The 14856-nt window shown below is 32.0% G+C and overlaps 1 protein-coding gene across 1 annotated transcript; it reads left to right on the top strand.

Moving 5' to 3' along the window:
* The first annotated feature begins 874 nt into the window (after nt 1-874).
* Nucleotides 875-3110, top strand: LOC133815645 (uncharacterized). Its single transcript, XM_062248459.1, has 6 exons — nt 875-2043; nt 2137-2301; nt 2347-2619; nt 2709-2799; nt 2882-2974; nt 3060-3110. The coding sequence occupies exons 1-6, from the start codon at nt 875-877 to the stop codon at nt 3108-3110; spliced, it is 1842 nt and encodes a 613-aa protein (XP_062104443.1).
* The last annotated feature ends 11746 nt before the right edge of the window (nt 3111-14856 follow it).

Below are 14856 nucleotides of genomic sequence, written 5' to 3'. Positions count from 1 at the left end.
GGTAGAAAAAAATATTTTTCTACCATACTAGTATGGTTATTGTACTCTATAAAGTTTGCTCTATGAAGATAGAGATTAATTTAATATATATCAATCAACATTATTATCTTATCTTTCTATATCTAGAATAGATATCAATTCCATATATATATAATGTACATAGTAGTATGTCTCAATTCTATTTCTTTGCTTCATCTATTTGATTTGTCTTGATTCCAATCAATCTGAAATGATTGCAAGACAGCTCTTACTCCTACGATTCTAATTCCTAGATTTCTTTTTCATTTTTAATTCGAATTATATGGAATTCCGATATCCATCGAAAGAAAGAATCAAATTAATGAAGGAAAAAAGAAGGGTATGGGGATAATATAATAAAAGAAAATCAAGTAATTTTCTTGTTATTATTCCATGAAGAAGTAATTGATTGAGCAGTTGACGGAAGATCCAGAAAAAAGTAACCGACGATGGAAGAGCAACCGACGATGGAATTCAGAGGGGTCAATATTATGATGAGATGTTTGAGGAGATCGAGGCAGAGTTGTACCCCGGTTGCGATTGGATATCCTCCCTCAACTTTGTAGCAAAGTTGATGCACTTAAAAAATTCGGGAAAAATACCAAATTATATCTTTGATGAATTGTTGAAATTGTTGAAGTTTGCATTTCCAAAGGAAAACAAAATCCCTCCAACATTCTATGAGGCGAAGAAGAAACTAAGTAAATTAGGCCTAGGGTATGAATCAATTCATGTGTGCAAGAACAATTGTTGTTTATTTTACAATGAGCATGCATCGAAAGATTTTTGCCCGGTATGTGGGACCAGTAGATGGATTAATGAGAACACAAGTGGAAAAAAGATAGCGCATAAGGTGATGCGTTACTTTCCATTAACTTCAAGATTGAAAAGATTATACAGTTCAAGAATTACAGCCAAAGAGATGGTATGGCATCGTACTGGGTGTGTGAAAGAAAATGGTGTTATGCGTCATCCTGTTGATTCCGCCGCGTGGAAAAACTTTGATAGCAGACATCCGGACTTTGCAAGAGATCCACGGAATGTGCGCTTAGGCTTGGCTGCCGATGGATTTAATCCTTTTGGAAACATGAGCTTATCGTATAGTATGTGGCCTGTAGTTTTGGCGAATTATAATTTGTCACCATGGATGTGTATGAAGGATAACAATTTCTTGTTGACTCTCCTTATTCCCGGACCTAAATCACCTGGTAAAAACATGGACGTATTCTTGAGGCCTTTGGTGGACGAGCTGAAGGAATTGTGGACTAACGGGATTAAGACAAGAGATGCGACAAGCAATTCAATGTTCAAGATGCGTGCAGCTCTTCTTTGGACAATTAATGATTTTCCCGCTCGCAGTAGCTTGTCTGGATGGAGTGGCCAAGGATATAAAGCTTGTCCTACATGCAATGAGGATACTAGTTCTATTCGAGTGATTGGTAAGACCTCTTACGTTGGCCATAGACGTTTCTTGCCATCCAATCATCGTATGAGAAAGGACCGTGAATTTGATGGAAAAGTTGAAAAGAGGCTTCCTCCAAGACGATTTACTTGTTTAGAGATATTAGAACAAGTGAATGCTATATCAGAACGAGCTCCGAGGAAACGAAAAAGAGGTGAGACTGAAAGTAATTGGAGGAAAAAAAGCATCTTTTATGAACTAGAGTATTGGAGTACCAATGAGCTGAAACACAACATAGACGTTATGCATGTGGAGAAGAATGTTTGTGATAGTATCCTTGGCACCCTCTTGGATAATGACAAGTCTAAAGACACCACCAATGCAAGACAAGATTTGAAAAATATGGGAGTTCGTCAATCCTTATGGATTTACGAAGATGCTCACAAAAGGTTGCTAAAACCCCATGCCCCTTATGTATTGACTGCTGAAGATAAGCAATTATTTTGTAGATTTTTTAAAGAAGTTAAATTGCCAGATGGGTTTTGTTCGAACTTGAAGAAGAAAGTAACTGACAACAATATTGTTGGATTGAAATCCCATGACTGTCATGTTATCATGCAACGGTTACTTCCTGTTTGTATTGGCAAGTTTTTATCGAAGGAAATATCAACCACCATAATAGAATTGTGTAATTTTTTCAGAATTTTATGTTCTAGGACATTGAATGTAAAAGACATGGAGAAGGCACAAGGAGACCTCATTCAACTTTTATGCAAAATGGAGAGGATTTATCCTCCAGCATTTTTTGATATCATGATACATTTGGTACCACATTTGCCTGAGGAAGCCATATTGGGTGGGCCAGTTTTTATGAGATGGATGTACCCATTTGAAAGGTACATGAAAAAGTTGAAAAATTATGTTAGGAATAAAGCACGCCCAGAAGGATCTATTGCTGAAGGATATGTTATAGACGAGGCTTTGACATTTTGCTCCATGTACTTCAAAGGTGTGCATACAAAATTCAATTGTCCTGAGCGCAATGAAGATGCTCCTCTTCTATCTCGGTACCTAACAGTTTTCAAATCTCAATGTCGTCCACTCGGAAAACAAACAATAATACCTCTCGACGAGAAGACTCGCAAAAGAGCTGAGTGGTACATACTAGAGAATTGTACTGAGATCGATTTTTATATGAAGTAAGTTAATCAAATGATTACATGTTGCTTAATGAATAACATTGTATAATTCTTTTTAATTAAAATTATAATAATTTTTTATTTGATAGAGAGCATCTCGAAGGAATCAGACGGAGGGACCCGAACGCTAACCATAACCTTTTACATAAAAAAGAATTTCAGTCGTGGTTTCATGAGAAGGTATACAAGTGTTCCTTATCCTAATATATACTTATTCCTGATCTTCAAATCTCTCAAATCCTGATTGTTTTTTTTTCTTCAGATTTTCAATTTGTATAAGCCCGGGTCATTAGAACATAGTGATGAATTGCTAGCTTTAGCATCTGGGTCTGATTTCGTTGTGTATTCATATCCGGCATGTATAGTTAATGGGGTACGATTTGTTGTAAACAGTCGAGACAAAGATCGCAATACTCAAAACAGTGGGGTGTCTGCTATAGGGACAGAAGGTTTTGACTATTATGGGGAGCTTGAAGAAATATTGCATTTGAATTTTAGTGGTGCCTATTCGGTAGTATTATTTCGGTATAAATGGTTCAATGTAGATCCGAGAAAGAAGAAATTAATTACTGAAAATAATATCACTTGCATAAATGTTAGTGGTATATGGTACAAAGATGACCCGTACATTCTTGCTAGGATAAGGAATTGTTGTTATTTTTTTAAAATAAGGGCTCATATGATTTTATTATTCTTTTTTAGTATAAAATGTCTGCAGATGTTGCTAGTTATCATGGTGGAGATGGTGGTGGTGATGACCCGCTAGATCCTACTAGGGTACCTGCTTCGTGCGAGTCTTCTCGTATTTTTTTTATTTTTTTAAGTAAAGTGTTTCATTTATTAACTTAAATACACTTATTTATATATTTTCGATGACAATATAGGTAGTGAATCGAAGAAAGGTCGCGGGAGGAATGTTTTAGCAAATTTGGAAGATAGAAGAAAAAAAGCTGGGGCCCCGTTGCCATTATTAGTGGATAACACCTCCAACAGAATAGTAGGGTTGGAGAGTAAAGCTTTCCCTCGTTTGGTAGGGAGGGAGATTACATTGCATGTTCCTGGACATTTTGAGAGTTGGGCAAATGTTCCGGAGCAATACGAACACCTTATCTTAACCAAACTTCGAGTAAATTTTTAAAAATTTATATCTAAATTAATAAATGTTATTATTAGTATGTTATTAACATATTTTTTTTGTCAAATGCAGTATTATTATCAGATTGACGACAATGCAACATTAATAGCATTAGCTGAGATGGCCGAAAAATACAAGACGAGAAAGAATATTAGGCTGGCACATTTCAAGGAATATTACACAAAACCAGAAGACTTCGAAAACGCTATCAAAAACCCCCCCAATGAACTCAATGAAGAACAATGGCGACTAATATGTCAGTTGTTCACATCTCCTCAGTTTATTGCTCATTCTAAGCAAAACTCTCTCAATCAGCAGAAGATGAAATACTCTTCAACACAAGGGTCGATAACGATGGCCGAAACCCTTCATGAAAATGTAAGTTAATGTATATATAATATATATTTAATGAAGTTTAATTTAATTATAATTTTCTTACAATTTATATTTATCAGCAAAGCAAGGGTTACATTGAGAATTGGAAGGATTGTCATACAAAGAAATGCACAAACACCTTTGTCAACGACTATGCCAAAAATGAATGGGTAAGATTATATAAATTAATTACTTTTAAATATATTCAAATAATTATAATTTGATTTTACTTTCTAACTTATTCTTAAAATAGGAACGGATGAAGAATACTTATGACAGTCGATCTAGTACTTCTGACTCTACAGAAGTTTCTGAGATTGAGATACTTCGTGAGACTCTTGGAGAGAGGCGTGGCCATAACCGAGGAGTGGGTCGCAAATTGAAAGGACAATCATCAAAACGGCGTACACAACCAACAACTACTAACCAGCCCGACTTACAGCAGACAGTAGCTCAATTGCAAAGACAAGTTCAGATATTGTCTCAAAAACTGTCTCCTGAGGAACGTGTTGAAATGGATCTTGAGATGAATAATGCAGCTCCAACGCAACCAACGCATCCACGACCATCTCATTCTCATATGCCTAGAGATGGATCTGGTCCATCTTTTCAGCCAATGGGTTTTCAGCATCAGCAATCGCAACAGACTCCTCTTTCCTTTCAGCAACTACTACAACAACCTCCTGTTCATTCGTCTGCATCTTTAACCCCTGAACACATGATTCAATTTCAACAATATCAGATGTTCCAGTCATTCTTCCAGATGATGTCACAGTCGCCAAACAGTTCACAAGTAATGATGCAGATGATGACGCAATCGCCTCAGACGTCTCAAGTTTCTCAGTCACGGACGCCACAAATGATGCCGACACAACAAATGTCTCAGATGCCGCATACTTTTCAGATGATGCCGATACCACAAGGGCAGCAAACATCATCGATGATGCCTACATCACATGGGCAGCAAACATCGCCAATGATGCCTACACCACATGGGCAGCAAACATCGCTGATGATGCCAAGTTCGCAGGTGCTGCCCTACTACCCACAGATGCCAAATGTTCCTCAACAACAAATTCCGAGAAATGCTAGTGATGATGACGATGACGATGACGATGCTACTACAAATTTCTTTTAGTATTTTTATATACGTTTTATGGACTATTGATTATGTATTTATTTATGTTTTATGAACACTTTAGTATTTTATATTTCTATGTATGACTTTTTAAAATTTAATATGAACATTTTTGTTTGTTATATGTTTTATTTTTAATTAAATTATTTTTTATATTAATTAGTTATAAAAAAATGAAATAATTAATTATTTTTATATTAATTAATAATTTTTAAAAAATAAATAAATAACACTAACGACATAATCGTCATTGATAGTCAAAAGCATTAAAAAAAAAAGGTTAAATTATCACAACCGACATTGTCGTCAGTGATACTTTTTTTTACCAACAACTTGTAAAGTCGTCATTGATACTGACTTTCACCGACGAGGTATCACCAACGACCTATCACTAACGACATGTCGCCATTGATAGCCACTATTGACGAAAGAAGCACCCTTCACTGACGAATTTTGTCCTCATTGAAGCCTTTTTTTCTTGTAGTGGACAAAGACCACTTACCTACTCGACATGGTGAGAATGACACAATTGTACAAGTTAAATAGTATAGAATCTTACTAATATTGATGATAGAAGAGGGCAAACACTACTAACCTACTCAGCATCAAGACACTTATAGGATATCACAAGAATAGTAGAAAATCTGGGGAATGATAGACAAGAAAAGACAAGAGAGACCACTTCGTTAAATAGTGCACATGAATGACCATTTACTATTGCAATAGTGCAACCAATGTACTTTTCTTGCACATGGCTTGTTCACTAGTTTGTTACTCATTTTTTATTAAAATTGTGGCAATGTCGTAAATAGTGTACACGAATGACCATGGGCAACATTTAAGAGAACCACTGTTTGAAATGGCATGTTATCATGTGTATAGTGTTATATAATAAATAATTAAATAATGTGAGATAATTTATTAAAGAATCTACAATTTATTTTTCCCATAAAAAAACTACACTGATCTTGATAAGAGCACTCCCAATGGATGCCCTACTCCATCCTTTAAAATACCTCCCCAAAACACACATTTTTCTATTTTACCTCAAAGTTTTACATTATATCATACATCAGCTTCTCTATATATTTTTCTACATCATTTAAATATTATATCTTTAAACATATTTTATTAATTAAATTAAAATAAAATAATTGAAAAAGAAAAAAGAAATAATAAATATATACTAAATGGGAGAGAGAAAGCTTATATAGAAAAATAATAATATTAAAATATTGTATAAAGGATATGTAAATGTATTTATGGATTAATTGGAGTTTGTGCATAACTATTATAAATATATGTATAAATGAGTTGATGGAAGATGTTTTTGTGAGTTTTAGCTAAATATTATAGAGAAAGTGTATTACAAAACACATCACCAAAACATATTTTTTTATAATTTATATCAAACTTTTACACTATACCATACATCATCTTCTCTATTTTTTCTATACATCATTGAAATATTATATTTTAAAAAAAATATTTTATTCATTTTAAGAAATAAAATAATTAAATATAATAGTATCACACTCATATATATACAAAAGTTTATACAAAAATAATAAAATATTTATAGCTTGATGAATAGTGTTTCACTACATGTAGAGAAATACTATTCATTTAGGTAAAAAAATATAAGTTTACATCACCCATTGGAAGACTATTTAACCATTTTTTCTCTATATTATAAAGAATTAGACATTTTAGCTCCTCCGTTGGGAGTGCTCTAAGTCTATGTAATATTTTTCCATTCATTTTATTTGAACCTAAAAAGATATTAATTATATATCAAAATTACTGATATTGATGACAGAGGAGGAGAAATACCACTTTTACCTAGTCGGCATGGTGACAATGATAGGATATATCACAAGGTAAATAGTAGAAAATCTTAGCAATTATTGAGAAGAAAAGACAAAAAATACAACTTTATTAAATAGTGCACACGAATTACCATTTACTATTGCAATAGTACACGTGAATGACTAATGTACTATTGTAATAGTGCATGTGAATGACCATTCAATTGTTTGTTGTTGATTCATTATTTAAATTGTAGCAATCACGTGAATAATGGACATGAATGACCATGGACAACAATTAAGAACCCATTTTTCAGACCTAAATAGAGATTAATTATATATCCAATTTTTTTAGATTTCCAATATATATATATATGAATGAAAACAAAATTTAGTTATAACAAAAAAGATTACAATATATGAAACAATGAGATGGGTACTCATTTAATAATTTGAATTAGTTATAATTTCATTTCAATGACTATAAAGTAAAACATAACTTGATTAAGAAAATAAAAAATAATACTCAGGTAATATTTTAATTGCGTTAGAATTTTATATTTGCTTATTATCTAATTGGTGTGATTGGTATATTTTTTTCTAATATAATAATAAGATATATTTTAATATTGATACTTTGAGGACAAAATTGATTTATAATTACTATTAATGTGTTAAAGATGTCAAAATTTAGACTATTATGATTTAATAAATTATAAACGCGAACCTTCAATTAATTGAGGTAATTTATTTATTCATTTGCCTATAGTGTTAATTAGTAAATTGATATTTGATATTCTCTTTGTATTACTATTTCAAGCTATATTTTATTTGATGTTCCCTATGCATACTCCAATTATAGAATGAGTAATTTAATAAAAGAAGGGTAGGTAACCATTTGGTACCCTGGTTTTTTACAAAGTATCATTTTGGTACCCTCTGTTTTTAATAATCCTCATATGGTACCCTGTATTTTAAAAGCGTACATATTTGGTACCCTAAACTCAAATTTAATTAATAAAATTTTACCAATTTAATCAAACTGCTATCAATTATGTAAGTTCCGAATTTAAATTTAATTATTTAATTACATATAACTGATGACAGTTTGATCATATTGACAAAATTTTATCTATCAAATCTGAGTCTAGTGTATCAAATATGTATAATTTTAAAATAACTATATGAGCATTATTGAAAACAGATGGTACCAAAATGATACTTTACAAAAACTTAAGGTACTAAATGAGTAAATTCCCATAAAAGAAACTAAAAAACTTTTGTACCGTTGGTGGATTTGTGGTGTTGGAATATTTACTATTGGTGAGAATCTTTAGGCAAGTATCTTGTAATTGCAAAGAGAATAACCCACTTCCAAGTCATAAGTGGTATTTATTCCAAAATTGGAGAATATTATTATACTTTTTTTATCACCTATTATAATAATTGAACACCAATATTAGGGAATCTTCAACAATGTCCAACAAATCTATATATAAAACAAAAAAGATTGATGAGAGTTTGCACAACCTAACCCCAATTTTCTTAATACCCAGTGGTTTAAAATTGTAATACTAGCAATGTGAAAATATGAACCGAGGGCGAGGGAAGGAAATCAGGGAGAGTTAAGTGGTGTTTCTATAGGTGGAAGCAATGGGGAAAGTGGAAGACATGAGTATATTCATCCCATATTTATGCCTCGGTGTGTAAATAGTACACCTCGACGAAGTGGAAATATGGTAGCTCAACCTAATGTACGAGAAAGAATCAAGAATGTGACTGAAGAAATAATGGCGATAAAGTTTGAGCTGAACATGGCTATGCTGAAACAAGATATTAAGCTAAATAAAATTGGGAACAATGTAAGGAATCTAAATAATGTGTTGAGAAAGTAAAGTGTTTTGGAAGGTGAGGGATGTTGTGAAATGAGTTAAGATGTTGTTTATCTTTGAAATTTTTTTTTTTTTTTTTTTTGTGTTTTTCTAATATTGTCTGTACTTATTTATTTAGTGCATTGTGTGTGACGCTGTAGCATGATGTTTTGTGGGGCTTTCTACGTAATTATTATATATTAGGTTTAATGTTTAATGAACCATGTGGTTGTTTTATAATTTTAATTCCAAATGTTGTAGCAATCTAGGAGAACTAATGTGTTCAACTATATAGTAAGTAGATATATACTATTTTATCAAAATTGTGGTTCCCTATATTTCTTCAAGTTTGTTTCATAAAAAAAATTTCACACACACCATCGTTTTGGTAAGTAAGATGGAGAGGAGTAAGGATGTAAAGAGTAGAGGAGTGGAGACAATTTATTAATTCATTTTTAACGTATTCAAAATGATATATTTTTATTATTTAATCTTCTAAAATACAATATATTTTTAGATAATTAAATAGTGTTTATATTTTATTAACAAAATTAATAATTCATTCTCTTATACTATCTTTGTCATGAACAGTAAAAGTTGCTTTTATATCTATCAAAGGTTCAAAACTCACCCATTACATAAAATATTCAACAATTAATGAGCTTCGTTATAGATGAGTTTGACAAATTAAAAAGTAAAACTAACATTTTTTTGTAAATTATAATTTTATAATACCATATATACAATAAAATATATTTATGTTATTATGTACATTTTCCAAACAAGTGAAAAAAAATTGAGTATAATATACAATATATATAACTATGGCGAGCTCAAGCATACATCATGTCTTAAGGCAAAAATAATAATCGAGGACCTTATGATAACAAAAAATTAACATTGTAAATATTTAATAATTTATTTTATATTTTAAGAGACAAATTAAAAAAAAATCTTCATATTCAAGTTTATTTAGTCGAAAAATTTCAAAAAATAATATGATTAATCTATTTAATTTTAGTTGCGGATATAGTTATTCTTAAATTTGTGAATAGTTTTCTCATTTGCTATTCACATTTTTTGTTTGTATCAAACATAATTAATTTTTTTATTTTGTTCTAATTTATCTAAATTAATTTGTTAAAATTTTCCATGAGTTATAAAAATTGTTCTTATTATTTGCAACAAAAAAAAAATCAAGAGTCCCAATTTTCGAATATTTCAATTTTTTTTTCATTGTTTCTTTTATTAAGTTTTGTCATATCCATATTAATTTTTTATAATAAACATAATTTCAGCTTAATAATATAGTAACAATTATAAAACAACTCAACACAACAATAAGAAAAAAAAATATTAAAAATTTACAATAGCAAAAAAATAATAAGATAATTCTAATGCTCTATTATATTCAAATAAAATGCAATTCAACAAAAAAAAAAAAAAAAAAGAAGATAAGAAGAAATATAAAACCTAAAAAAATAATATGAATAAGAAGTTTTAATACTTTCCTTAAAAAAGAAAGGAGCTTTAAGACTAAGCAAATCAATATTTTTTGCTCAAACTTTTCCAAACAAACGTTTTTGTTTATATTTTCTTGACAAATTTCGTGAAAGAGACTAGAGAGATGATTGCAATTAAAAAATACTAGAAAATGGATCACCCCTTTGAGAGGGAATATATATATGTATTAATAATTCAAAATCATTTATATAATGAAATTAGGATTACCAATAACTAGTTACCAGTCTATTACTCAAACAATTTAATAGTAAAAAAGATTCAGAGGTTGTTAAAAATTGTTGGTCTCAATCCTATTAAGATTATACTGTCATTGTGATGTCATCTCAAGGTATGGTAAGAAATTATTCATTGTTATGACATGTTGCACTCAACAACAGACAAAATACATGTGCAGTCTATTACTCTTGTGTGTTTGGGGTACACTGTTATTCATATATCTTAAACCACACCTATTTAAAAGGCATTTGGTTGAATTTATGTTGAAAGAATATAGTCCACAAAATAGAAACTTTTGGAAACATTACATAGAACAAATAAACTAAAAAATAAAGTGCAAAACGATGTCTTCCGGAGAATATGGTACCCCAAAAATGTTTCCCCCATAGTTTTTGGGACTCCTCGATCGTCAAGGAAAAATGGTTCATCAATTTCGAGTTGAGGTTGGAAGGTGGCTCATAAAGTTGTCAAGTGTAGGAGATGCCCCATTTTCAAAGATGAGTTGGAGGAGGAGATGCGACTAAGGCGAAAGGCTAACAGACAATGTGTTGAAGCTAGGGACCATTTGTTTGACTTTAGTGAAATTATTTTCAAACTATTGAAAATGTCTAGCTTGGCAAGAGAACATATGAGGGGTCTTGATGCAGATGCTGAGAAGATTACATGCCTACTAAATAATCCATCATCCTTAGTCGAGAGTATTACTCCCGTAGACTGACTTCCAGCATTGAGATCCTGCTACAAATCCCACAAGTCCTTTTGAGAGTATAGCCATTTTATTAGTAACATGTCTCCGTAACAATTCACCTACAATGTTTTGTAATGGTTCACCTAAAATGTGGTGTGATTAAGTTAGAATATTATGCCAACTTACATGTAAACTTGTCTTACTATAAGTTGGAGCAGTTGTTCTGATAAATGGGTTAGGTGTTAGATTATTTAGCAGCTTGTTTTATTGTGAACGTGGTATGACTTGTGAGTTTCGCAGTCAAAATTATCAGCTATTTTCACTCATGATTATTTGTGTCAATTTCTAATTTTGGCTTTCATTGACCGAGTTTAATTTGGGTCAATCAAAAAGTTTGAACAAAGAAAATAGTATTTATATTAAATTAGTATTACGAAGGGACACAATTTATATTATGTTATTTCCAAACTTTAAACATACCACTAATGCCCAAACTTAAAACTACTAAATATATAATATTACTGTAGAGTCCAAGAACTTTACTTAGCTAAGTTAGATAGTTGTATAATAGTAATAATAGTATTATCTTTATGACTGTGGATTTTTGGTTCAGACCAGGATTTATTTGGACACTCATAGTAGTACTTGTAGATTTTCTAAGTTTAACCTATAGTTTAGGAATATTAATTTTAACCTAAGGTTTGATTAATATGACTGATATTGAGGATAATATTTATTATACTATAAGGTTTAGATAAGAACCAATTAGATAATAGCACATGTTATGTATGAGTTTATTAATGATTAAGTATTTTGATGATTTAATTTATTAAGGTTAAAATTTGAATACTCTAAGGTCAGTCAGCAGCTTTGAAAACGTTAGAGGGCTTAGTCAAGGCTGTTTACTCAATTTAAATTAAGCTAAAAATGTGTAATTTCATGTTTAAATAATCAGCGTATGTCGATATATCGCAGCTATAGGGGGCGATATATCGCAGCACGAAGATACGAAAAACACGAAACGTTGCACGATTGCCTCGAGCATACTGGCCCAGGCAATATATCGCCCCTCTCAGCATATTTTGAAAGTTTTAAAAAACGTTCTCCATTCAAACCTTCAACCTCTTGATGAATCCAGCATCTGTTTGAACGAGTCTTCAGCCTCTGCTGAACGATAATTCAAATTATTTTCACTTAAAAGCCATTATTTTTATTCAAGTTAAATGAAGATCTTTTCATTCCTAAACTCTATAAATAGGACCTAGTACCCAGCCATTTATTCATCTATTACTCTAAGTTCAGAGGCTGCAAGTTGCTAGGTGAGTGTGAGAGTGTAAACACTTGGGTTGGGAATTATAAGCTTGACCATTATAAGCTTATCAAACACTTGGGGAAGTAAGGTTTATTCACATTTCAGTTCAAGGTTTAGATTGGTTATATAAGTCTTCAAGGTATTTCCAAACTCTAGTCCATTTCTATATTATGTTATTTAAAAATTCTCATAGTCTTCTACTCATTCTAACCTTATTCTTATTCTTGGTTAGGAAATCCAAGTTCTTAAGCACAAGGTTTTTGGTAAGTATATTTTGATAGCATAGTCCATTTTTCACTTTCATCCCTTTTCTTCAATATACTCACTGTTATACCCAAAAATTGGAGATCGATGACATGGAAATAGAGGTGACAAGTGGCAGTACATGGTCTGTAAAAGACACATTAATAAGTCAATAAATATATTGGCTCTTCAGAGTTGTGATAAAATTTTGACTGGCTTGAGAAGTGTCATGACCGACCAGGCATGACTTTGTCCGACCAGTCACGACTTTGCTGCCCAGAAAAGTCATGCTAGACCAGAGTGCCATGTTAGAGGAGAGACATGGCATGCTAGACCAGAGTGCCATGTTAGATGAGAGGCATGTGCATGTCTAACCCGCACTTGCATATGTCCAGCATGCATGTGTCCGACCAGCACTTGCATATGTCCAGCATGCATGTGTCCGACCAGCACTTGCGTGTCCTACCAGCAAGTGCATGACTGTCCAGTAGAGGTGTGTTCGACCAGCCTGAAGGAGATATGGGTCGACCAGATAGAGGAGGACTAAGTCAAGATTCTCAGAGACGGCTTCAACAAGAACCGGTCTTGGCACACGCGGGAATCTCTCATTCTTCCCACAAATTTGGTGTTCTATTATATTTTGAATATTTTTGTAATTTAAATGTAATAAATATAATAAAATATCCCGATTCTAGGGGATATCAGATGTATGATCATAAGCCTATAAATACATGGCTTATGAGATCAGAAGGGGGAATCGGCTTCTTTTTGGACTTTTGGGAAATTTTGGGTCTGAGTTTTCTAGAGAGAGAAAGTGCTTGTATCTGAAGGAATTCTTATATTCTTGCAATCTGTACTGAAGAAACTCAGTTGGCTCAGTTCATCTGATTTTGAGTACAGATCTATAATCACAACTCTAAGTGGATTAGGCTATTACCAACATATTGGGGCTGAACCACTATAAAAATTGCCTGTGTTATTTACTTTCTGTTCAAAAACCGTCTGTGTCATTTTATTTCTCTTGAAGGTTTTGTTGTTTCTGACGTCTCGTTGGCCAAAAACGCGGTCAACACTCACCATATTATAAATGGTTTTTAGGAGTGTTCCAAGGTCCCAAATCAGTTCCCATATCCCGATTATTTTGGTAAGGAAAATAGGATAGGATTTATGTGTTATATGATTTTATATGTTATCTTATGATTTTATGTTATGTAATATGTTATGTTAAGTATGATTGTAGACTTGGGCATATGACCTATATGACTAACTAGCCCCAAATAGATTATGGGCATATGACTTGCTTAGCTAGCAGGACCCCACTAATCTAATGGGCATATGACTTGCTTAGTTTATGGGACCCCAAGTAATAATGGTCATTATAGTATGTATGTGACATAAGTGTTATAGTATGTTTTATGTTGCATTATGAATTTTTATGTATATGGCTATATGTTAGATTTTCCTTGCTGGGCATTAGGCTCACTCCTTTTTGTTTATATGTGCAGGAAAATAATTTTAGTGGCGGATAAGGTTCTTGGCAGCTTGGGGAATGTGTATTGAGGCGGAATAGATTCAAAGAGCCGAGAGTTTCGATTCGAGGATGTAGTTTTTGTTCTTATGGTTTTTATATGTATTTTTCCGCATTTTATTATGTAATCTCTTTTTAAATTATCATTATGTCATGTTTTGGTTTTAAAACAATGGGATCCCATATCCTAACTTAAATTTTATGTAAGTTTGACCTTTGTTTTTTCAAAGTTGTAATAAAGTTATGATCTTATCACTTGTAAGTGTTATTAAGAATTAGTGTTTATGTATAGTTTTCGTTAATGGTCCAAAAGTCTAGAGTAGTTGGGTCATTACAATTACATATGGAAAGGAGGAACCTAAAGTTGGAGACAAATATCTAGTGTAAAAGATATTGCAT

Source organism: Humulus lupulus, chromosome 2, assembly GCF_963169125.1.
Source record: "Humulus lupulus chromosome 2, drHumLupu1.1, whole genome shotgun sequence".
Classification (NCBI taxonomy): Eukaryota; Viridiplantae; Streptophyta; class Magnoliopsida; order Rosales; family Cannabaceae; genus Humulus; species Humulus lupulus.
The sequence above is the reverse complement of the archived record's forward strand: the minus strand, read 5'-3'. Positions and strand labels throughout refer to the sequence as shown.